At 42.3% G+C, this 25817-nt stretch overlaps 1 protein-coding gene across 1 annotated transcript in view; it reads right to left on the bottom strand.

Annotated features, from left to right (window-relative positions):
• Positions 1-25817, bottom strand: part of LOC136876168 (dipeptidase 1) — a 602180-nt gene that overhangs the window by 210139 nt on the left and 366224 nt on the right. Inside the window, exon 8 of the mRNA XM_068228333.1 lies at positions 14934-15084. Coding sequence (XP_068084434.1) covers positions 14934-15084 — 151 coding nt within the window. The remainder of the gene's footprint in view (positions 1-14933; positions 15085-25817) is intronic.

Raw genomic sequence — 25817 nt, 5'->3', positions numbered from 1 at the left:
TTTTCAAATTTCATGGCAGAGCCGGGAATTGATCTCGGGCCTCCAAGGGTTGCAGCTATTCACACTAACCACTGAAATGAAATGGTTATGGCTTTTAGTGCCGGGATGACAACGAAATGATGATGAAGACGTCACATACACCCAGCCCCCGTGCCAGTGAAATGAACCAGTTATGGATAAAATTCCCGACCCGGCCGGGAATAGAATCCGGGACCCCTGTGACCATTTAGCCATAGAGCTGGACACACTAACACCTACACCGCAGAGACGGACGAATGAACAACGTTACAATAAACATGAGATTTCTGCATTCCATACACAACTTCAACGGCAAAGCGTTGTAACTATAAACGGCTTCAACTATTTTTCTTTTTCGTTTTTGTTTCTTTCACTTTGCTTTATGTCCCACCGACACAGGTAGGTCTTATGGCGATGATAGAAGAGGAAAAGGCTAGGAGTGGGAAGGAAACGACCATGGCCTTAATTAATTTACATCCCCAGCAATTGCATTGTGTGAAAATGATTTCCTATAAGTATTTGAAATTATTTAACTCATTATTATTATTATTATTATTATTATTATTATTATTATTATTATTATTATTATTATTATTATTATTATTATTATTATTATTATTTACGGAGGAAATAAATATTAACAAGGGTGATCCTTCAAAATGCGCATAGTACTAGCAGTAAGAAGGTTTTGCAATAAAAGACAGAACATAATTTTATAGCTGTAGAAAGAATATATCCATTTCTTGACTGGAAAAAAATTTATTTTTATAAAGAACGAACCTTGCAAATGATTCTGACTTATGCAGGGTGGCTGACTTCATGGCATTAAGAAGCAAACAGAGAGAGACTTTCTGAAATACAGACGGCCTATAGAATCGCATGGAACAGGTAGGTACAACACTGATTCGTCCAATTTGAATACCCTCAACGATGAAAAGTCCGACTCGTTGGCTGAACGGTCAGCGTACTGGCCTTCGGTTCAGAGGGTCCCGGATTCGATTCCCGGCCGGGTCGGGGATTTTAACCTTAATTGGTTAATTCCAATGGCACGGGGGCTGGGTGTTTGTGTTGTCTTCATCATCATTTCATCCTCATCACGACGCGCAGGTCGCCTACGGGAGTCAAATAGAAAGACCTGCACCTGGCGAACCGAACCCGTCCTGGGATATCCCGGCACTAAAACCCATACGACCGGGCGAGTTGGCGGTGCGCGTAGAGGCGTGCGGCTGTGAGCTTGCATCCGGGAGATAGTAGGTTCGAATCCCACTATCGGCAGCACTGAAGATGGTTTTCCGTGGTTTCCCATTTTCACACCAGGCAAATGCTGGGGCTGTACCTTAATTAAGGCCACGGCCTATTCCTTCCAACTCCTAGGCCTTTCCTATCCCATCGTCGCCATAAGACCTATCTGTGGTGTCGGTGCGACGTAAAGCCCCTACAAAAAAAGCCATACGACATTTCATTTCATTTTCATAGGAAATATAGAACTCGCTACCTCGGAAGCACAAGGACACAGGCCGACTGAGTCTCGTATTCATAATCAGTTGTCAAATATCGCTATTAAGTCTGGTTTCAGGGACGAACTGCACTTAATTCTTTTAAATTTCATTAAAATTTACAAAAATAATGAAAAGGCCATATTTTTCATCCGTCCAACTTCTGGGTGTGTATAGATGACGGAACACCCACTCCAATCGTCGCATTAACAGCGATCACTTCCTTGAATCTGAGCCAACTCTTTTTGTCTCTTTATGCTCTTCAGAAATATTTTCCCGGAGTACATCATCAACATGCAGTTGGCAGCCCTACCAACACTAAATCCCCACAGTGGTGAGTTCTGATACATAATTCGCATGACATTGCCAGCCATGAATGCATTTGCTGCAACTCCTACAGGACGGCTAAGCCAGATGGAATTCATGGAGCATATGGAATTGGCTGTACACCACATCATCAGCGCTTTGAAACTGTATTAATTTATGTCTGAACTAAAATGGACCGAGCTCGATAGCTGCAGTCGCTAAATTGCGGTCAGTATCCAGTATTCGGGAGATAGTAGGTTTGAACCCCACTGTCGGCAGTCCTGAAGATGATTTTCCGTAGTTTCCCATTTTCACACCAGGCAAATGCTGGGTCTGTACCTTAATTAAGGCCACGGCCGCTTCCTTCCCTCTCCTAGCCCTTCCCTGTCCCATCGTCGCCATAAGACCCATCTGTGTCGGTGCGACGTAAAGCAACTAGCAAAAAAAAAAACTAAAATGGTGTTCACAGTTCCTGTAATAATGTTGGTCGTATTAAGTTCATTTGCCGTACATTTCATCTTTCTTTCTTTCTTTCTTTCTTTCTTTCTTTCTTTCTTAATCCGTTTCCCTCCAGGGTTGGTTGTTCCTTCAGACTCAGCGAGGGATCGCATCTCTACCGCGTCAAGGGCAGTGTCTTTGAGCGTGAGACTTTGGGTCAGGGAAATACAACTGGGAAGGAGGACCAGTACCTCACCCAGGCGGCCTCACCTGCTATGTTGAACAGCGGCCTTGTGGGAGGAAGGAAATATTCGAAGTGAGGGAAGGAAGCGGCCGTGGCCTTAAATTAGGTACCATCCAGGCATTTGCCTGGAGGAGAAGTGGGAAACCACGGAAAACCACTTCGAGGATGGCTGAGGTGGCAATGGAACAACCCTCTACTCAGTTGACCTCCCGAGGCTGAGTAGTTCCCGTTCTAGCCCTCGTACCACTTTTCAAATTTCGTGACAGAGCCGAGAATCGAACCCGGGCCTCCGGGGGCGCCAGCTGATCACACTAACCACTACACCACAGAGGACGACTACATCGCATCTAATTATGAAATTCCCGTTTCGTCCAGTATTAATGAATTATACCTCGGCTCGTCGGCAGCATATAAAACTAACTTGTGCAAAAATGTGCTATTGTGGGCCACGGAGCTCTTGGAAAATTGGAAGATGTACAATGAACCCTGACATATCGATGATTTTCTTGAAGTTACCATAGTAAATTAGTGAATGTGCCATTTTCGTAAGTTTGTGTTGCTGTTTTAATTCTGCTATTCACTTTCGACGTCTGACAAAGGAACGAAAATGCCACATTAATGTATTTAAACCGAAACCCCATGGCACTACAGCCCTTGAAGGGCCTTGGCCTACCAAGCGACCGCTGCTCAACGCGAAGGCCTGCAGATTACGAGGTGTCGTCTGGTCAGCACGACGAATCTTCTCGGCCGTTATTCTTGGCTTTCTAGACCGGGGCCGCTATCTCACCGTCAGATAGCTCCTCAATTCTAATCACGTAGGCTGAGTGGACCCCGAACCAGCCCTCAGGTCCAAGTAAAAATCCCTGACCTGGCCGGGAATCGAACCCGGGGCCTGCGGGTAAGAGGCAGGCACGCTACCCCTACACAACGGATTAATGTATTTACCGTAATTATTTTGCTTTAATTACGAACGTCTTGCTGAAAACACACTATGACACATTCGTTACGTTATGATAGTGGCGATCCTCGATGGAAATTAGCGAACGTGTCATTGAATTTATGAGAAATTTTACTAGTCCATGAGTTTTGTTTTCGAAATCCTCACGTTGAACCTTCAGTGGATTGTGTATTGAAAATTATCTGGAAATATTGAAAAATAACTCATATACAGAGTGAAGCCGAAATTCCCTCAACGAACTTTCAGAGGCTGTTCAGGGATACTATCTCAGTATGTTCGTATAAGGGACCCGACGAGTAGTGATGTGCGCGAGTAACGCTTGGACTCGCGAGAATCGAATCTGGCGAGTCCAAGCCTCGCCGAGTAACCCGTGCGAAGTACTCGAGTCTCCACTGTGACGTCACAATCCATAACTGCGACCTGTTGCCGAGCAGTCGGAAGAAATGCCCCAATCATTAAATACTATTACAACAGCTACGTAAATGATGGCCATAACGTGAAACACGCGAGTGTATGACCGTAACTTATTTGTTTCGAAATGCCATTCGTTTAGTTTGTCACACAATGTTCTTCCTTTTCTCCTTCGTCTATATTTTGTTGGGCCCGTTCGTTACAGCACCTCTGTAGCATAACGGGTAGTGTTACTAACTCCCATCCTTAGAAGCCTGGGTTCGATTCCCGGTACCGCCAGAAATTTTAGAATTTCCGGAAGGCTGGTATGTGATTGAAATGGTACATGCAGCTCACCTACAATGGGGGTTTTCCCGAAAGGAGCTGCACCACCTCGGGATGAGGATATGAGTTTGCATATTTGCATTATATCGCCCAGTAGGTTAGCCTTTGGTAACTTGAGATACGGAGTAAAGATTAGGAACATGATTTAACTATTCATTGTAGGCTTCCTTCCCTCTTCTTGTCTATCCCTCCCAATCTTCCCATCCCCCACCAAGGCCCTTGTTCAGCATAGCAGGTGAGGCCGCCTGGGCAAGGTACTGATCATTCTCCCCAGTTGTATCCCCCGACCCATTGTCTCACGCTCCAGGACACTGCCCTTGAGGCGGTAGAGGTGGGATCCCTGGCTGAATCCAAGGGAAAAACCAACCCTCGAGGGTAAGCAGATTAAGAAAGAAAGCAATCTAGCTGTATCCCTATTTCTTCTTCTTTTTCTTCTTCTTCTTAATCTGCTTACCCTCCAGGTTCGGTTTTTCCCTCGGACTCAGCGAGGGATCCCACCTCTATCGCCTCAAGGGCAGTGTACTGGAGCTTCAGACTCTGGGTCAGGGGATACAACTGGGGAGGATGACCAGTACCTCGCCCAGGCGGCCTCATCTGCTATGCTAAACAGGGGCCTTGGCGGGGGATAGGAAGATTGGAAGGGATAGGCAAGGAAGAGGGAAGGAATCGGCCGTGGCCTTAAGTTAGGTACCATCCAGGTATTTGCCTGGAGTAGAAGTGGGGAAACCACGGAAAACCACTTCCAGGATGGCTGAGGTAGGAATCGAACCCACCTCTACTCAGTTGACCTCCCGAGGCTGAGTGGACCCCGTTCCAGCCCTCGTTCCACTTTTCAAATTCCGTGGCAGAGCCGGGTATCGAACCCGGACTTCCGGGGGTGGCAGCTAATCATGCTAACAACTACACCACAGAGGCGGACCATCCCTATTTCACATTAAAAATATCTTAACATAGTCGCTAGTTACGTAGATTCATCAGAACACACTGCAGACAATTGACAGTGCGAGACGCAAGGTTCGGTAAGGGGCGCAATGTTCACACAATTGTAGAGATCAGATATACCACACACAGCTTTAAAAGCTTAGTGGTCAGGTATTCTTTGTATAGTCACGAGCGTACAATAATGCCCTTTATAATATAAATAGATTAGTCGAAAATGTACGTTTGTCCTGCCTGATCTCTACAATTTCACACTGTGCGCCGGTGAAATGAAATGGCGTATGGCTTTTAGTGCCGGGAGTGTCCGATGACATGTTCGGCTCGCCAGATTCAGGTCTTTCGATTTGACACCGGTAGGCGCCCTGCTCGTCATAATGAGGATGAAATGATGAAGACAACACACACACTCACCCTCCGTGTCGGCAAAATTAACCAATGATGGTTAAAATTCGTGACCCTGCCGCGTATCGAACCCGCGACCCCTGTGACCAAAGGCCAGCACGCTAACCATTTAGCCATAGAGCCGGACTGTAGCTCATATGCACCTGTGTCCATACATTCCTTAGTTTACGTTACAATATGGTTTTTGTTGTGTAGGCCTATACATTCATGTAAATACGGCATAATGTACACTGACTGACAGAGCAAATGCAACACCAAGAAGGAGTGGTTCGAAAGGGATGAAAGTTGGGGAAAAAACAGAGACGGCACGGACGAATAATTGATGTTTATTTCAAACCGATATGCAGGTTACACAATGCGCACGGCATCGACTCAGTAGGATGTAGGACCACCGCGAGCGGCGATGCACGCAGAAACACGTCGAGGTACAGAGTCAATAAGAGTGCGGATGGTGTCCTGAGGGATGGTTCTCCATTCTCTGTCAACCATTTGCCACAGTTGGTCGTCCGTACGAGGCTGGGGCAGAGTTTGCAAACGGCGTCCAATGAGATCCCACACGTGTTCGATTGGTGAGAGATCTGGAGAGTACGCTGGCCACGGAAGCATCTGTACACCTCGTAGAGCCTGTTGGGAGATGCGAGCAGTGTGTGGGCGGGCATTATCCTGCTGAAACAGAGCATTGGGCAGCCCCTGAAGGTACGGGAGTGCCACCGGCCGCAGCACATGCTGCATGTAGCGGTGGGCTTTTAACGTGCCTTGAATACGCACTAGAGGTGACGCGGAATCATACGCAATAGCGCCCCAAACCATAATGCCGCGTTGTCTAGCGGTAGGGCGCTCCACAGTTACTGCCGGATTTGACCTTTCTCCACGCCGACGCCACACACGTCTGCGGTGACTATCACTGACAGAACAGAAGCGTGACTCATCGGAGAACACGACGTTCCGCCATTCCCTCATCCAAGTCGCTCTAGCCCGGCACCATGCCAGGCGTGCACGTCTATGCTGTGGAGTCAAAGGTAGTCTTCTGAGCGGACGCCGGGAGTGCAGGCCTCCTTCAACCAATCGACGGGAAATTGTTCTGGTCGATATTGGAACAGCCAGGGTGTCTTGCACATGTTGAAGAATGGCGGTTGACGTGGCGTGGGCTGCCACCACTTGGCGGCGGATGCGCCGATCCTCGCGTGCTGACGTCACTCGGGCTGCGCCTGGACCCCTCGCACGTGCCACATGTCCCTGAGCCAACCATCTTCGCCACAGGCGCTGCACCGTGGACACATCCCTATGGGTATCGGCTGCGATTTGACGAAGCGACCAACCTGCCCTTCTCAGCCCGATCACCATACCCCTCGTAAAGTCGTCTGTCTGCTGGAAATGCCTCCGTTGACGGCGGTCTGGCATTCTTAGCTATACACGTGTCCTGTGGCACACGACAACACGTTCTACAATGACTGTCGGCTGAGAAATCACGGTACGAAGTGGGCCATTCGCCAACGCCGTGTCCCATTTATCGTTCGCTACGTGCGCAGCACAGCGGCGCATTTCACATCATGAGCATACCTCAGTGACGTCAGTCTACCCTGCAATTGGCATAAAGTTCTGACCACTCCTTCTTGGTGTTGCATTTGCTCTGTCAGTCAGTGTACATCAGTTTGTACATTATATCACTGTGCATTATTTGGAAACGGACCCAATACTTGTCCTTGGCCTACCTAAAATATTTAGCATCGTGTAGTTTCCATACACGGCTCGCAGATAACGCTGCCAGCGTCCTCGGCTTCGAGTCCGGACTCGAGTACCTCGAGTTTTACGATCCCAGACTCGAGTCTTCGCGAGTCCATTCGCAGCCCATCACTACCGACGAGTGTCTAGTGATAGTCCAGTCCTTGCACCAAACGGAAAGGGCGCATGCGCGAACTTTCTCCTCCTCTTCTTTCGGTGACACATCTCCTTCCCCACTCCCAGGGTTACACGCTAGAAATTTAAGGAGGAAATACCTGTAGTTTTATGTATGCCTATATTGCTAATTAGCATTGCATTTCTTCAAAATGTTTGCTAATTAATCAACTTTCTTATAAGATCGATACGATTTCTAATTTTATAAATTATTATAAGTGTATGAAATACTTCAAAATAATAATGCTGTAGTAAGTTTACAAGTTAGGGCGCGTGCATTTAGTTCCCCTCTCCTCAAAACCTAAAATAGCAACTGTTTGGACGCGTAAATATATTTTCCTTCGCGTTCTAGGCCAGTCATTAGTAGATATGACGAGTGACAGCTAGTCGTTGATTGATTTTAGCGAGAAGTGGCAATCGTGATTACATAATGTTTAAGAGTTCGGAGTGTGACCGGCAGTAAGAATACACCCCAAGTTTACACAGACATATTAAAAAGTGAGTACATTAGATAAAATGTAAGGGAGACGGACAACATCGGTGCAATTTGTGTGACAAACTATTTGCTGACTTCTCAGATCTTAGACAGCATCAACGAAGGATCCGTCAATTGCTACTTCCTCGTTGGTGATTAAGAAATTGAATTGAATATTGAATTTTCACGACCGCATTGTAATTGAAACGGACTTTCAACTTATTAGGTCGTGTTACGTACATTCAGTACGTGTTGAAGAGATGTTAAGTACAGAACAAAAATGGCCAACCAGACACCAGTGGGGGATCCCACTGTGCACCTTATGAAGGAAAAATCGTTTGATTTTCTACGGTTTCTTTTCAGGGCCTAAAATGTGGGGGATCCCACTGGTGTCTGGTTGGCCATTTTTGTTCTGTACTTAACATCTCTTCAACACGTACTGAATGTACGTAACACGACCTAATAAGTTCAAAGTCGGTTTCAATAAGAAATTGAATTGTTGAAGTTGTGATTTTATATCACCTACAGATAAAAGCATGGTTCAACATGTCAAAGAGATCCATGATATTCACCTATATTCCGAACAGAAACGGTTTACTTCTTTCACAGATTTTAGGCCCTGAAAAGAAACCGTAGAAAATCAAACGATTTTTCCTTCATAAGGTGCACAGCTGTAAACACACGCGTAGATGGAACAAAATTATACATTTACCACTGCCTTCGTTCCGGGACACATACTTTTCGAAATCTATGGGTAAAAGAAGAGGCGAAAGTTGGGCATGCCCTCTCTTTGTTTGGTGCAAGGACTGGACTACCACTAGACACTCGTAAGGGACCCGTAGTCTCCAGTGGCTCGTTTTATAGTAGCAATGTAATTACGACTTATTTATTTTGTTTCCCCAGTCATCCGTGTTTCTGTGTAAATACCTTCATACCAGTGAAAAAGCCTATAATATGCAATATTCAAAACGTACAATACGAAACACGGTGTAATGCAACAGCCCTCACAAGAAACCCGTATACTTTTGTCACAGGGTGTTCAATGTGCTCGGTACTGAATGTAACAGGTATTGTTCAAAATGTCCACAATCCTGATCACAACTTCGTTGCCTTCCGGTACGTCAGAGAACTCCTGCGGGACAAAATTCCGACATCCCGACGTTTGTCAAGAACTAGAATTTATTATTTTCAGTGCAATACAGGTACAGAGCTCACTGGGGCAACAAACCAAACGAATAATAACGAGCCACAGAACACCACGGGTTCCTGATACCAATATATTTAGAAGGTATCCCTGAACAACCTCTCAAAGTTCGCCGGAGACGTTAGGCTCCACCGTTAGAAGAAAACAGACTCACGAATTCATTTTGTTAAAATAGAAGGTTTGAACATTTCAATCTACCCACATTAAGCAGATTATGACAGAAACCTACTTAAAGGGGAAAATGGTGATTATGTACCGAATAACTTTTGAAATATCAAATCCAATGTATTAGTCCTCAGAACAATATAGATCATTGCATCAAAATGTCCTACATATTACGTTATACTATTTGTAACAATACTAGAATTAAACAATAGAGCAAAAGTAGCAAACGTCCCCGGACTTCGCTACGGTATTCTATATTCTACACGGATATCGAAGTAAATTACTGTACATGCAGTGAATAAGATACTTTATCCGAGAAACAGCATAGGGAGGTCCACGTACGTTGTCTCCGATGTAAAGTGCAAGTTGTGGAGTTGTGATGATAACGGCAGGTCCACTTGCCTACTGCCATTCACAACGGAGTTGGGAATTTTTGTTATAATGATAGACCCCATTGCCTACTGCGCGGTCACAATCGGTATGGGGAGTTTTCGTTTCAATGGCAAGCCCCATTTCCTATTCCAGATAGATAATAGTTGTGAAATTTTTATTATAATGGCAGGCAACCTCCCTACTACCAGTCAAGATTGAGTTGTGCTGTTATCATTATAATCACAGGCTCCTTTTCCTAAGTCCAGTCAGATTACTGCCAGTCACGCCGAGTTGGTGAGTTTCCATTATAATAGCAGGCCACTATGCCTAACATCAGTCACATTTTAGATGGGTAAATTTATTTATAATGGCGGACACCCTTGTCTACTGCCAAACACGATCGAGTAAAGGAGTTTTGAAAAAGTCCCATGCTCCCTAACTTCTGCCAGTCAAATCGAAAAGTAAATTATGAATTACAATGGTACATAGGTTTTGGAGAAGGACCCCATTCCTACTGCCAGTCAAAGTCTCCCTACGGACATTCCGTAAAAAATTAAATTAAAATAAAAATTGCCTACGGTGCGTCACTATAGCACTGAAGGACCCCGCACATTAATATGTTTTTCAGGAATGATTTCGCCAATATAATAATATGAAAGAATATTGAGATATTACACATAATGTAATAACCGAGGGATTTGGCCGTGCGGTAAGGGGCACGGAGCTGTGAGCTTCCATTCGGGAGATTGTGGGTTCGAACCCCACTGTCGGCAGCACCGATAATGGTTTACTGTAGTTTCCCATTTTCTCACCAGACAAATGCTGGGGATGTACCTTAATTAAGGCCATGGTGACTTCCTTCCCACTTCCCCTTTTCTATCCCATCGTTGCCGTAAGACCTATCTGTGTCGGTGCGACGTAAGGCAAATTGTAAAAAATAAAACATCTTGCTGATAATTTCCTACTAAAAGGGAACTTCTCTTAAAACACACTGAAAACAATTCACAGCTTCTTACTAGACCGATTACCAACAATAATACGAACGAGGTAGCAATGTGTAGACACTGATTCTTTACACTGTAGTCGGTATTTACTGCCTTCAGTCATTGTTGAATTCTAGCGCGGGATGAAAGTACAACCTTAAAAAGCAGTGCAGCCTCTACTTACCCCTTTCTTTCATTGTAGATGTCAAAACATTTGCAAAGACAGTAACTGATTTGTTCTTATATTTAGAACAAAACATCTTTTGAACATATTTTGAACAAAATATAATGCCGCTACTAATGATTTTTTTATTATGATGCAGAACATCGAGACGATTGCAACGAAACTAAAAATTCCATATTTTTAATTTTTACAGTTAACTGCCTTTTTTTTTTTTTGCGCGGAAGTGTAGAAGTTGCCCGAGATATATATCGTATGTATTGGTTGTAACAAAATAGTTGCCACTATTAAACTTTTATACACACATTATCGACATACTGCAAATACACGACCAAAGGTAAGCTTGCAGCTTTTTACACTGTTAATATCACGAAGATAACCACCAGGACCTCTAGTTTTGTGTAGAGTTCCAATCACAAGGAAGTGACATTTAATTTAAAAGGTACCATATTCACTGTCCGAGATTTGAAATGCAGTCGTCTTGGTGAAACGCAAATGAACAAATTATCCTTCTATCACACGGGCCTTACGCTGTAGAGAATAAAAGGAAAGGTGTGTCTTCACATTTTCAAATACTGTCATTTTCAAGGGTCTTTAGAGTGCGGGACGTTTGCCCTGGGAAAGTGTTATTAGCGTGCCATTGATGTCCACTTGAATGCCAGCCAACTGCACCAAGATTCGAATCCGACACCTAGGAACTGAAGATAAGTGGCTAAACTGCTGCTCTACTCACTTATCTCAGATAGAAACCATTATTTGTCACCGAACAATATAATAGATATTGAACTAATCGTAGAAGTGATTTAACACCATCCGTAGTTACGCGCTTCTTTGTAACCATATTTCAGTCAAGTGACTTTCATACTGTTACCGTTTAAGAATATGAAAACAGAATTCCGATATCTTTAAAAGATCTGGAGATATTTATGTTCGACATTCTCATTGACTCACCCTGCACACTCATTATAAAATTTGTCATGAATATGTAAGAACTTGTCTTAAGAGGTAAAGTACTAGATACAGTCATTTTATTACTTCCTGAAGTCAATTTCACAGATATGATAGCTCAGCATATTCTTATAAACGTCGTAGAATCGAAGGATGTTATTCCTCTGCGAGAATCGTTACTACTGTAAGAGAATATCTATATTGTAGGATGTTGAATGTTTGAAGGGGGTTGTTTGTTCGCTTCTTGTTTACAAGTATCACTATCCATTCGGGGATAGCAAATGTTGGTTGTGTGCATGAAGGAATAATCAATCAAGCACTGTTTGTTTATTGTGTGGAACGGACGTTCTCGATACTAAATAAATAATGAGGTTATATATTTAGTGTTTAAATATTGTATCAGATGCTGGGAATAATCTAAATTAAATTTGAAATTTGTTAAACCTAAATCATATTATTCTTTATATTTTATCTAAACCATTAAAAAATGTGTACGCCATGAAAAGCCTGTAAATAGAATAACTATGGTACGACGGTCGTGGCATGAAGCTATTTTTTGCATTTTCTATTTTCTATTGTTAGATAAAAAGGTAATCCATTTTATAATCAATCGTTATGGCGTACATTCTGGTATGGGTATAATCATTTTATCTCTACTCCAGGCAAATGCTGGGGCTGTACCTTAAATAAGGACACAGCCTCTTCCTTCCTACTCCTATCCCCTTCCTATCTCATCGTCGCCGTAAGACCTATCTGTGTCGGTGCGACGTAAAGCAACTTGTAAAAAGAACCACTATCGACAGTCCTGAAGTTGGTTGTCCGTGGTTTCCCATTTTCACACAAGGTAAATGCTGAGGTTCTACCTTAATTAAGGGAAAGACTGCTTCCTTCCCACTCCCAGCCCTTTCCTATTCCATCGTCGCCGCAAGACCTATCTGTGTCGGTGCGACGTAAAGTAAATAGTAAAAAAAAAAAAAAAACTGAAAATATCAACAAGAATTATAGAATCCTCGCTTTTAAGATACTTGATCCTGTTACAACGAATATTTAGATAATAGGTATAATACTGGAGCAAGTCATTTCCTTTATGCTACTCTGAATGTTTGCCCTCCCTTTAGAGACACAAGAACGCTAACTGCAAGTTATGCAGATTCTATGAATTCGTAGGTACTACTACAAGCACGTTCCTGAAAATAAAACCAGACAGTGTTTTAAAGTTTTCTGAAACCATACCAGTTCTACATTAACATACAGTTTAGAGTTGTGGGCCAAAACTTCAAGTAAAGCAAAAAGAATCGAGGCAGCTTAGATGAGATTGCTATGACCTGTAGCTACAGTAGTTACACCCGCCTTAACAGTCGGAGTAACGTGATGTCCATCAAATGCTAAGTGTACTAAATATTACAGACACCATAACTAACTAGAGAAGAATTTTTATGACCACGTATCTCGAATGGATGATACTCAAATTACCTCCATAATCTACGGAGTGGTCAGAAACAACATGAACCGGCTATATGAACATTAGAGGGTTGGTCATACTGATAAATAATTTGAAAATATATAATAATGTTATTTGTTTTACGTCCCACTAACTAATCTTTTACGGTTTTCGGAGACGGCGAGGTGCCAGAATTTAGTCCCGCAAGAGTTCTTTTACTTGCCAGTAAATCTAACGACACGAGGCTGACGTATTTGAGGACTTTCAAATACCACCGGACTGAACCAGGATCGAACCTACCAAGTTGGGGTCAGAAGGCCAGCGCCTTAACCGTCTGAGCCACTCAGCCCGGCATGAAAATACATCATTCGGTATCTCAGGCAATTGACATTTTATCAGCTGTTGAAGTTAGCCAATCATATCACTTCTCGGACGAATTCAAATGGATGTTGCTAAATCTGCAGGTGGCTTAGACCGGCTTGAGAGCCATACCGAGAAATCATCATCAAACACAAACACACCGTAGGTTTCAGGCAGTGTAACCGTAGCGTAATTGCCATGGTGTAATCCTGTCAACTCGGAGGTCCGTGTTCAAATCACTCTCTTGGCGGAATGTTTTCTTCGATTGGTGCTCTTAACCCACGCGCAGATTTAGCAACATCGCCTCGCAAAGCCCATTTGAATTCACCCGCAAAGCGATCTGATTGGCTAACTTCAGCAGCTGATAAAATGACAACAACAACAGCGTGAGATATTGAATTATTTTCTTCTTCTTCTTCTTCTTAATCTGTTTACTCTGCAGGTTTGGTTTATCCCTCGGACTCAGTGAGGGATCCCACCTCTACCACCTCAAGGGTAGTGACCTGGAGCTGTAGAGTTTGGGTCGGCGGATACAACTGGGAAGGAGAACCAGTGCCTCGCTCAGGCGGTCTCACCTGCTATGCTGAACAGGGACATGGGAAGATTGGAAGGGGTAGGCAAGGAAGAGGGAAGGAAGCGGCCGTGGCCTTAAGTGAGGAACCATCCCGGCATTTGCCTGCAGGAGAAGTGGGAAACCGCGGAAAACCACTTCCAGGATGGCTGAGGTGGGAATCGAACCCACCTCTACTCAGTTGACCTCCCGAGGCTGAGTAGACCCCGTTCCAGCCCTCGTACCACTTTTCAAATTTCGTAGCAGAGCCGGGAATTGAACCCGGGCCTCCGGGGGTGGCAGCTAATCATGCTAACCACTACACCACAGAGGCGGACGAATTTTTTTCAAATTAATTATCGGTATGATCAACCCTCTAACGCGCATATACCCAATTAGCATTGTTTCCGACCATGTTGTATCATTATAAATCAACTGGAAAACAGAGGGGATGGAAGACTCTTTGTAAATATGACCTATTTAACATGGAAACGCGACAGACCTAGAAGCCTAATCAAGTTTATCATGTTGGCGTTGAAGAACAAATTACTGTGCGCCAACAGGTCCTCTACTTTGTATGAGGACTCTGCCTGAATTTTTTAACAGTATTATTGCGTGCCTCAAAAATCTGGACGGTGAAGAAGGCTGATGTTAAAACGATCTGAGAGACTGTTGAAATCTGGACTTTCAGGCGAACGATTAAATTAACCTGGAACTTTTATTTGCTTACTAAAATTACATATCTCGTGTACTTGTCATCATTAAAATTTTAAGGATTATTCCTCTAGGCCTGTTTGATTAACTACTAGTGTGGCTACTCACCAAGGCGTGTTACAGGTGTGAGTGAGTGTGAGATACCGCACTCCCAGGTCGTACATGGCTCGAAGTACACCGAGACTGGCTCCCAGAGAATGACCTCCTTCGACACCTATCAAGGAGGCAATTTGTCCGTTTCTGTGAGCCTCCTCTATGCCTGGAACGAGGAAACAAATTTGTTGTAAATATTAGAAGGACAATGTATCTTTTAATAATAATAATAATAATAATAATAATAATAATAATAATAATAATAATAATAATAATACCAAGCAAGAGGCTGTGTTGTTTGGATCACATAACTTTCAGCTTGCATTCGGGAGATAATGGGTTCGAACCCCACCGTTGGCAGCCCTGAAGATGGTTTTGCGTGGTTTCCGATTTTCACACCAGGCAAATGCCGGAGTTGTACCTTAATTCAGGCTATTGTCCAACAATTTCCCGTTCCTTTGGTACGCTGTGAGTATTATTTGCGTTCTCGGCGAATTTAAGGATTTCACTGATGAGGAATTTAGTCACAGTTTTGCCATAATGAGTCTGTACCTGTATAAAACATATAAGCATCTGACTTCTTAGACAGACTTTGCACCGAGCGCGATAGCTGCAGTTGCTTATGTGCGGCCAGTATCCAGTATTCAGGAGATAGTGGGTTCGAACCCCACTGTCGGCAGCCCTGAATATGGTTTTCCGTGGTTTCCCATTTTCACACCAGGCGAATGCTGGGGCTGTACCTTAATTGAGGCCACGGACGCTTCCTTCCCACTCCTAGCCCTTTCCTGCCCCATCGTCACCATTAGACCTATCTGTGTCAGTGCGACGTAAAGCAACTTGCCAGCACAAACTTTGTATTGAACTGAAGAGAATACTATGCACTTCCAGGTTTATCGTAACAATTTAGAGAATATAGCCCTTAACACGTTGACTTTAATTATCTTTGGTGACTCAACAACTAGCTTTTAAGTTCATGATCCATTTTTCTCAATCCTTCCACTCTACCTCCCTCCCACTCTTCCTTCCTTCCATCTTCCCTCTATTTCATCCTTCATACATTCACATTCTTCCTTCTTTCTGACTAATGTCCCTTCCCTCCTTCCTTCCTTCCTTCCTTCCTTCCTTCCTTCCTTCCTTACTCGCTCCCCTTCCATCCCTCATTCCTTTTTCCCCTTCCTTCCTTCTTCCATTATATTTTCCTCCAAACCCTCTTCTTCCCTACCTCCCTTCCTACGTCCCACCATTCCATTCTCAATTACTTCCATCAGTTTCTTGTCCTTTTCCTCCTTCTCTTCCATCCTGCCCTCGTTCATACGTTCGTTTCTTGCAATATGGTGTTATGTTTGGTGCTACCTTGAATATATGGTTTTTTGCATAGAATTTTCCAACGATTCCTTTTCTTTTGATATTGAAGTGGAGATTTATAACTCACATAGTCCATTTGCGACTTCTCAATACTGGGTGGGAAAAATCCCAATAGTAAAACGTAATGTGTAAACATTTCTTAAATGCCCCCTATAATTACTAATAACTATGCTCTTGAGCCGAAAACAGCTTTCATAATTATTTATTATTCACGCTCGGTTTAATGAGGACAGTAACATGATGGTAGATACAAGAGAATTCAGTGCTGGCCTCAGGAATGTCGGCGACGCATAAAACAATGGAAGACGTTATTAGAGACCTCGCTGTGCGTTTTGGGAAACCGTCGCCATCGCGGAAAACGGAAGAGAACGCTTTTGCGATGGAAAGTGATGGAGAGACCAAGCACTCGTACCGACACTTGTGTTGCTGTGGCAGAATCAGTTGAACGATCACTAATAAAGTCAACTTATAAACAATCTGCAGAGTTAGGTGGCCCGCTATCCACTAGATTTACGCCTTTCATGTTTTCGCCACATTTTGCTCCGAGTTTCCACAGACGGTTGAACGAACCGCTGCATCGGACGTGGATCACAAGATTTTTCCCAACCCATTGATATGGTTCCACAAAACCCGGACCTCACCACACCGGATACTACCCTCAGGGGTCTTGTTAAAGAAGAAGTGCGGAACCGGCGATACGAGAATAACGATCATCTGAAAGACGGCGTTCAAACGATCACACCTGTTATGCTGCAGCGGTTGCACAAAATGACATGGTGACGTACAAACCTTTGAATCGGACGTGGAGGGACACACACAAACGGTAGATCCATAAAAATGTGTGTCTGCACCTAGCTGTATTTTTTAGTGCAAATGGATTTTTCCACCCTGTTTAAGGATACTAAAACTCTATGAATTTCCAGCTCGAACGGTTTGTAAACTACATGTGGAACGGAAAATTCTTGCAAACTAAACACGATTTAGAATATGTTCGATATGTCCACTCGTAAGCAATAGTAAATAAAATTGGGATTCTCTTAATCAGGTACTAGACTACTCAGCTGTTATCCAAGATCCAAGACCTAAGATGTAACTACAGGTAGGCTACTGTCTAAAGGGACACTACTGGAATTTTGTAAAAATTATACAAAATATGGTAATGAGGAGAGAAAGGCTTCCTAACAGAGAAATGAGGGGAATGGTGGGGTGGCTAATTGGAATGTATAAAAGTAAGGATCAAAGGGAGAGAAATAACGAAAATCAGTGTCTACTCTGTAGAGAAGAAATGGAAGAAGCGCGTCTGTTAAGAGTTTGTAGGACAACCGAAGCACGGAGAGTAAAATATCTGGGAACTGAATATAAAATAAAAATAGAAATAAGCAGAGAGAATTACATACAACTGCTAAACTATTAAATAAAGAGTGGTTTACACTGGGAAGAATAGTAAATTTTTGTATTTTAAAAAGTATGTGGAAAAAGTAGCGTTGCCGTACGTCCTGAAAAAGTGGGATTGTCCTGAATTTGAGCATGTGTCCCGACGTCCTGACTGGACTTTCAAAAATACTTAAATGTCCTGAATTTTTAAAATCAGAGCAAATTATTTTAAAATTTTGCACAAATGCTTTTGAAAGGGAATGCCCCATCTGTTATTTAAAATCTATGCAAATAACATTTAATATTATTTAACTTTGGAGTGGTCTGTAATGTAGGTATTTTACTTGAAGTATATTTTTTGTTACTTCTATATTTCATCTTTAACATTAACATCATGTAACAAGTGTGTCTTTTAGAACGGATGGGACAGTTCACTTAAAATTACCCAAATACACTAGTTGGAACCACAGGCGCCAACTTTTGGTCTTGAGCAGGGGACAAGGATGAATATATCAAATACTTTTGCGGGAGCAAAAAGGCGATTGTGTCCCCGTACCACTATATGCATGGAGGCAAGTGCTAACGTTGAGTCGGCACCTATGTTTGGAACTTGTCGATGTTGGTGTCCTGAATTTCATCCTGAACCTTATGGCAACCCTAGGGAAAAGGAAATTAAAAACATCAAAACATATACAAACGGGAAGAATGAAGGATAAGTTGAATAAGAGGCCTGCGTGTCCTAGAATAATGAATACAATATAATTACTAGTGGGTTAAATATAATATCAAATGTAGTAATATATAAATTGTTGAATTGTCGGGTCATTATCTTTTAGCCTTAATTAAGCCGTTAAGTAAGGCGTGTTGTTAATGGTAGGATACTCCAAAGACTTGTGACACGAAAGTAAGCATTCAATAAGCTACAGAATATAGCATTGTTAACGTCTAGTACAAAATAAATTATATTTAGTGTAGTAATAATCAAATAATTATAAGAGGAAAATGCAATGCATGTGTCAAACTACTTTGATGAACTGCAATAAAAGAGTACTATGTCCCCAGTTCTAGGCCATCGGGAACTAGGAGATGGGAGTACTCCATTCTATTTTGCAGGTACTGTCACTCTAAGACCCTTGATTGAGTTGTTCATTTGTCCATGATATTGTGACGATTGATCAGTCAGGCAGCATCAGGGTAATGCCACTGCCATTTAACTGGATATTCCAGATGTTATTCCCTCCTTGATGTAAAATATTATAACTGGTATAATGGTTACCATAAAATGCAATCAGCCCCAAAATGCCAATTCCATTATTCCATTTAGGTATTTCGGCTCCTTGAGCCATGAGTTCAGTTTAGACTAGTTTTAGGTGTAATGGTTAGAGCTATATTTATACTACACTGTAATTATTGATGGATAAAAGACGCTTCTGCTTCGAAAATTATAAAATGTTTTCGTGGTGGAAAGTGTTCCAACGGAATAATATATGCCTTGAAAATAGATATAATAAAGACAAAATAGTATATAACGTACGTTATGTAGCATACAATATAAAATAGAGCCCTAGAGTCTGGTGTGAAATTAATGTTAAGAACTCCAGGTCGTTTATATTCATAAGCATGTGCATCAGGCTGTTAATTTTACAACACGTAGCTTTGTCTTTCTTCTGTAGTACAAGAGCAAGTTTCAATTAAATTACTTCGTAAGTACTTGATAAGGGAAACAGAACATGAAAGACAACAAAGTGAAGTCGACTTCAAAAAATATGAAGCGGCAGCTAGTAAACTTACAAATAAAATTTACGTTCAGCCCGTCAATTGTAAGATTATTTTGTTTGACTAGATATTTTTTACCTGTAACATACCTTTGGGACCTCCTGTTCAGTATCTATTCAATTTTTGTTTGTATGTACGCACTGCATTTTCTTTCTTCCGGTACGCAATGCTAGGCTACGCAGTACCGGCACTTTCCTTTTCCAAGTTTTAAAAAAGAACTGCGATTTATTTATTTATTTATTTATTTATTTATTTATTTATTTATTTATTTATTTATTTATTTATTTATTCATTTATTCATTTATTCATTTATTCTTGCGTTCCGGCCTTCAAAGGACCACGTTACAATTTCAATTCTTCCTCCTTAGTTGTTCTTTCCTTTTCTTCCAGTATTCTTTCACTGTGCTTCTTTTTCCTGTCTTCAGTCCACTTTGTGCCTGTTTTCCTCTCCTCCCTCCCTTGGAATCCTTCCATTTGTAAGATATTTATTTATTTATTTATTTATTTATTTATTTATTTATTTATTTATTTATTTATTTATTTATTTATTTATTATAAATATTCCAAAAGTGGATACTGTGTTCACGAATTGAATTTTCAGTTTTTAATCTCGCATAGTGGTAACAAGCTTACATGTTTCATAGGTTGGTAACGCAGCCGCAAACAAGAAGTTGTGATCACTTACCGATTGTTTCCAATGTGAGACAATTATTTCTATATGCGTTCTGCAACATGCGTGAGTTCCGAATAAATCTACAGTAAGTTAAATCAGTGCAATGATTATTCAAAATGAATGAAATAATTACTTACTTCATGCTAATGAGCAAACTAAGGAAGGCAAGAGAATTAGAAATTATAAATTCCACGTGGTGAATAGGATCACAAAATTATGACCGAAGATTCGCGGAGTCAAAAGGAAACAGATTCTCATAATAATGGGCAAGATCGTTGGACACTTTCGCAAAAAAAGAAAAAATAAAGAAAGCTACTGTGTATGTGTGTGTGAGAGAGAGAGAGATAAAGAGAACGGATGGTGACGACGAGGGTATATCGTAGTGTGTAATAGAAGTGTGAAAGGTGTTGTAATAGCACGTAAACGGTGTCCGACTCCTTGTCTGACTGGTCAGCGTACTGGCCTTCGGTCCAGAGGGTCCCGGGTTCCATTCCCGACCGGGTCGGGGATTTTAACCTTCATTCGTTAATTACAATGGCTCGGGGGATGGGTATTTGTGCTGTCCCCAACATCCCTGCAACTCACACACCACACATACCACTATCCTCCACCAAAATAACACGCAGTCACCTACACATGACAGATGGCGCCCACCCTCATCGGAGGATGTGCCTTGCAAGGGCTGCACTCAGCTAGAAATAGCCACTCAAAATTATTATTATTACCTAAACGCTGAGTACCAGCATCTTTCCTTCCAGAAGATCACTGTATGTATGCATGTAGAATTGTTAAAGTATGACGTGAAAACGGCAGGGCATTCATTTACGAAACCTGGTGAATATTTCACAATATTGTGTTACCTTAGATTCCTGGTTAATAGGCATTACGATATTTACAGGAGCCTTCTTGTTCGCCCCAGCCTTGTTCCGTATTTCATAGGGACGATACTTCGTGTGGATTTGGCCCAGTTTTACGATTCAATGCCCTTATTTACCCCAAAATTTTGTGAACTACTTAGTGTTCCTGTGGTGGTTGGTAGTGTGGTATACTGTATGCAAATGAAGTTGTGGATTAAGATGTACACAATGACTCAGTCCCCGAGCTAGAGGAATTAGCCATACGCAGCTAAACCCTCCGACCCAGCCGGGAATCGAATCAGCTGTCCTCTGAATACAAGATCAGTACTTGGACCATTCGTCCAAGGACTCGCAATAATAATAATAATAATAATAATAATAATAATAATAATAATAATAATAATAATAATAATAATAATAATAATATATTCCTGCCCTTCAAAATTTCGACTACCTTTGCGAGGTTTGAACGTACAATCATGGGATACACAGACAATCAGTCTACCACTGATTCTGTTATCAGAACGATGTAATTCGCGAAGGCTACAGTTGGTTATATATTAGGGCATTCTTCCCACAACCAATCTTTACCCACCGGGCGAGGTGGCCGTGTGGTTAGGAGCGCGCGGCTGCTAGCTTGCCACGGCCGCTTCATTCCTACTCCTACGCCTTTCCTATTCCATCGCCCCCGTAAGACCCATCTCTGTTGGTGCGACGTAAAGCCACTAGCAAAAAAAAACAAAACAATTATTTAACTTTCTGCGTGTTAACGACCGATCTCATTCTCGATAGCTAGATCTAGTTCGTCTGCTTACTTTCACATCCTGCCAATATATATTTAAGTCAATCGATCAGTCCCCTACTTCTCCTCATCTGGCAGAGGCCATTCATCGTTTTCTCGACTCTGATTAACTCTGATAGGTTTTAATATATATCCAAAGCCATTTGTGGGATACTGATCTGTCTCAGGCTTTTCATAGATTCTTAGAACCATGTCAATTTTGTCACCATTTTGTCTTGTGAAATTGCAGAAATGCATAGTCAGTTGGTCATTCATTAGCCATACGGAATATATGCCCGTAGAATAGTAATAATTTCATTTCAGTTGATGATATTATTAGTTCTACCTTGCTGTATTTATTCCTCATTAGATCTCAATAGTACCTGTCCGTCAACCCACCTGTTACCTAAAATATTTCCTGATGTCTTGCGTTCACCTTTTACTAACTGGACGAATTCTCCTCTCTACTCATAATCAAAGCCTCTGAAGAGTAATATACTCATTCTGATTGTATGATGATGATTATTATTATTATTATTACTATTATTATTATTATTATTATTGTTATTATTTGTGTAAAATCCCACTGTTTGCCGTCCATTGCGCCCATGTTTCTCTCATTCTTGAAAGAAAAGTATTATTTCTTCCTATCTTTTTCTTTGTTTCTTGGGCCGATGACCTCGATGTTAGGCCCCTTTAAACAACAAGCATCATCATTAGGTCCCAATGTTTATGCAGTAATAGGCTAGATTGCAAACTTACTGAAGCGAGTGACAAGTATAGTCTACCTTCACAACGATTATGATATGGGGTTTGCATAAATTTTAGGGTTACGGACCATCACAACCCCTATAATTTATGTTACTATTGCTACACTATGGCAGAGCGGGTGGCCGACACTGCCTACTAAACAAATTAGTTTGCATTCTAACCTATTACTGCATTAACATCCGGGCCCTAATCATCATCATCATCATCTTTCATTCTTAATTCACTTACCGTCCAGGGCTGTCTTTTTCCTCGGGCTCAGGGAGGGATCCTACCTCTACCACCTCAAGAGCAGTGTCCTGGAGCGTGAGATCCTAGATCGGGAGGATACAACTGCGAAGAAGGAGCAGTACATCGCCCAGGCGGCCTCACCCGCTATGCTAAAGAGGGGCCTTGTGGAGGATGGGAAGATTGGAAGGAATAGGCAAAGAAGAAGAAATGAAGTGGCTGTGGCCTTAATTTAGGTACCATCCCGGCATTTTCTTGGAGGAGAAGTGGGAAAACACGGGAAACCACTTCGAGGATGGCCGAGGTGGGAATAGAACACCCCTCTACTAAGTGGACCCCGTCAAAGGAATGCGAGAGACATCCGTGGAACTTCGCCTTGGATTTTGTATCGGTCAGGGTGGCTCTAATTAATGCCAGCAGTTTCAAATCAACTCCAAATTCATTTAAGATGTTTAGCAGGACTTCCCGGTCAATGGAGTCGTACGCTTTCTTAAAGTCCACAAAGACAGACACAAACTGCTTGGACCTTAGTGTACAATATCTGATGATCGTTTTGAGATTTTGTATCTGTTCAGCTGTTGAGCGACCTTTTCTGAACCCTCCTTGGTATGCACCTATTTCATGTTCGACTTGTGCTTCCAAACGCTCCAGGATGGCAAGTGATAGAATTTTGTAATTCACGGGTAGCAAAGATATTCCTCTGTAGTTGTTGATGTTCTTCATGCTGCCTTTTTTGTGTAGTGGCTGGATCAAAGCTATTTTCCAATCTTCGGGTAGGGTCTCCTTGTTCCAAATTTCTTCTATTTGCTTTTGCAAGATATCAAGGGATTCCTCTGGGGCATATTTCCATAGTTCTGCTACTACTGAGTCTTCACCCGGCGCTTTGTTATTTTTGAGACGGGCAATGTGGCGCTTGATTTCATCTCTGTCGGGTGGTCTGGAATCTGGATACCTGAGTAAGGGTTCCTTGGTCTCAATGGCGCTTTGCGGTTTAGAGCAATTAAGTAAATTCTTGAAGTAATCTGCCAGAATGCTGCAATTTTCTTCATTTGACGTCGCCAGTGTGCCATCCTTTCGCTCAAAGCATAGAGATGGTGGTTTATAGCCAGTGAGTTTGCGTTTGAAGGCTCTGTAGTACTCTCTGCTTTCATTCTTCCTAAAGTTTTGTTCTATATTTTCAATGAGAGATTTTTCGTATTTACGTTTCTCAGTTCTGAACACCCTAGCTGCTTGGGCACGTTGGGTTTTGTAAGTTTCCCAATAATTTTCTGATTTCGTGGAGTAGTACTGTTTCCATGCATTGAGTCTTTCTTGGAGGACTGATTCGCAGGTATCATTCCACCAGGCATGCTTTTTGCTTCTCTTGATTTCTGCAACGTCTTTGGCGGCCTCAGCAAGGAGACTTTTGGCTTTGTTAAAGTCACAGTCATTTGGTCTAGCCTTTTCCTGGAACTGCTCGACCCTTTGCCGAAGTTTATCGTTGTCGAAGCGTGTGATCTGTTTGGTTGTCTTCCTTGTGTTTGCGGGAATTGGTTTGAATTTGATAAGAGACATATAATGATCTGAGGCCACATTGATGCCTTTCTTTACCTTCACATTCATAATCTCAGGGCTGTTTCTCCTGGAGATTGCAACGTGATCAATTTGGAACTCTCCGAGAGTTTGGACGGGAGAACGCCAAGTTATTTGCTTTCCGGGTAAATGGCGAAAGTGGGTCGACATGACCTGCAGGTTGTGATTTTCGCAAATGGACACCAGTCTTTTGCCGTTGGGATTGGTTCTTTTGTGAGCAGGGTAATTTCCTATAACTTTCTTGTACTTCTGTTCACGACCTAGTTGGGCATTGAAGTCACCCAAAAGAAGCTTGACATGGTGTTTGGGGATTTTGTTTAATTTTTCATCCAGTAGGTCCCAGAAATTATCAACTTCGTCTGGATCAGACTTGTTCTTATCGTTTGTAGGAGCATGTGCGTTAACTAGGGCGTAGGTTTTGTTCGCGCATTTAATTGTGAGTATAGACAATCTGTCATTCACAGGTTCGAAATTTGCAACCGATTTAAGGATCTTGGTTCTAACAGCAAACGCGGTTCCAAGCATCACAGCTCCATTGAGGATTCCTCTTTGCGCTTTGCTCTTGAAAAATCAGTAGCCTTCGGATTCAAAAATCTCTTCATCTGGGTACCTTGTTTCCTGTAGGGCCATTATGGATATCTCATTTTCGTGAAGAGCTTTGGTGAGGGTTTTCAGCTTGCCAGTTTGTGTAAGTGAATTTATGTTGAAAGTTGCTAGAAAGGTTTTAGATTTTGGCCTGAGTTTTTGACTCTTCGGGGTACACCGAGACGCTCCGACTCGTCTCTCGCATGATGTCGAGTCTCCCCCAGAATCCGAACGAGACTCGTGCGCCGTGGCATTCACGACGAGGGATTTATCCGAAGATTTACCCCCCTGGGGTATGTTTCTTGAAATGTTGTGCCATCATGCTTTTTGACTTGACTTTGCTTCGGACGGGTACCCATCCTTTTACAACTAGGGTTGCTAGCCCTAGAGGTTGCCTCAAGATGTTTTCTGGCTTCTGGTCATTTACCAGTCTTCGCCGTACCCCTGGCAAGGGACCAGTTTTTTTTCACGGTGGTATTTTATTTCCCTACTACCCTCTGACTCTACTGGCGGCAGAGCCAGCGAGCTTCCCCAATTCCAGTGGGACGCGCCCGATTGAGGTAACCGGTAAATCCCCACACGGGTATTATTATTATTATTATTATTATTATTATTATTATTATTATTATTATTATTATTATTATTATTATTGCAACAGGGGTACACTATCCCCAGCTATTTAAACTGCGTGCCTTTCCTAAGGCATCTATGCCAACGGACTTGAACTTGTAAACTTCCAAAGATTTTGTCGTCTACCACTAGACCATCGATTTGCAACTACTTGGTAATGTTATTTTGGAGTTGGTAAACCTGGTTCTGAGGAATTTTTTTAATGTACCGACGTTCCTAACACTTCAGCTGGTTTCTCCTCGATTGTAATCCGCCTATCAGATACTTGGAAATATGTTCTCTATCCCATT

This window comes from Anabrus simplex, chromosome 6 (genome assembly GCF_040414725.1).
Source record: "Anabrus simplex isolate iqAnaSimp1 chromosome 6, ASM4041472v1, whole genome shotgun sequence".
Lineage (NCBI taxonomy): Eukaryota > Metazoa > Arthropoda > Insecta > Orthoptera > Tettigoniidae > Anabrus > Anabrus simplex.
This window is presented reverse-complemented; position numbering and strand designations above follow the sequence as displayed.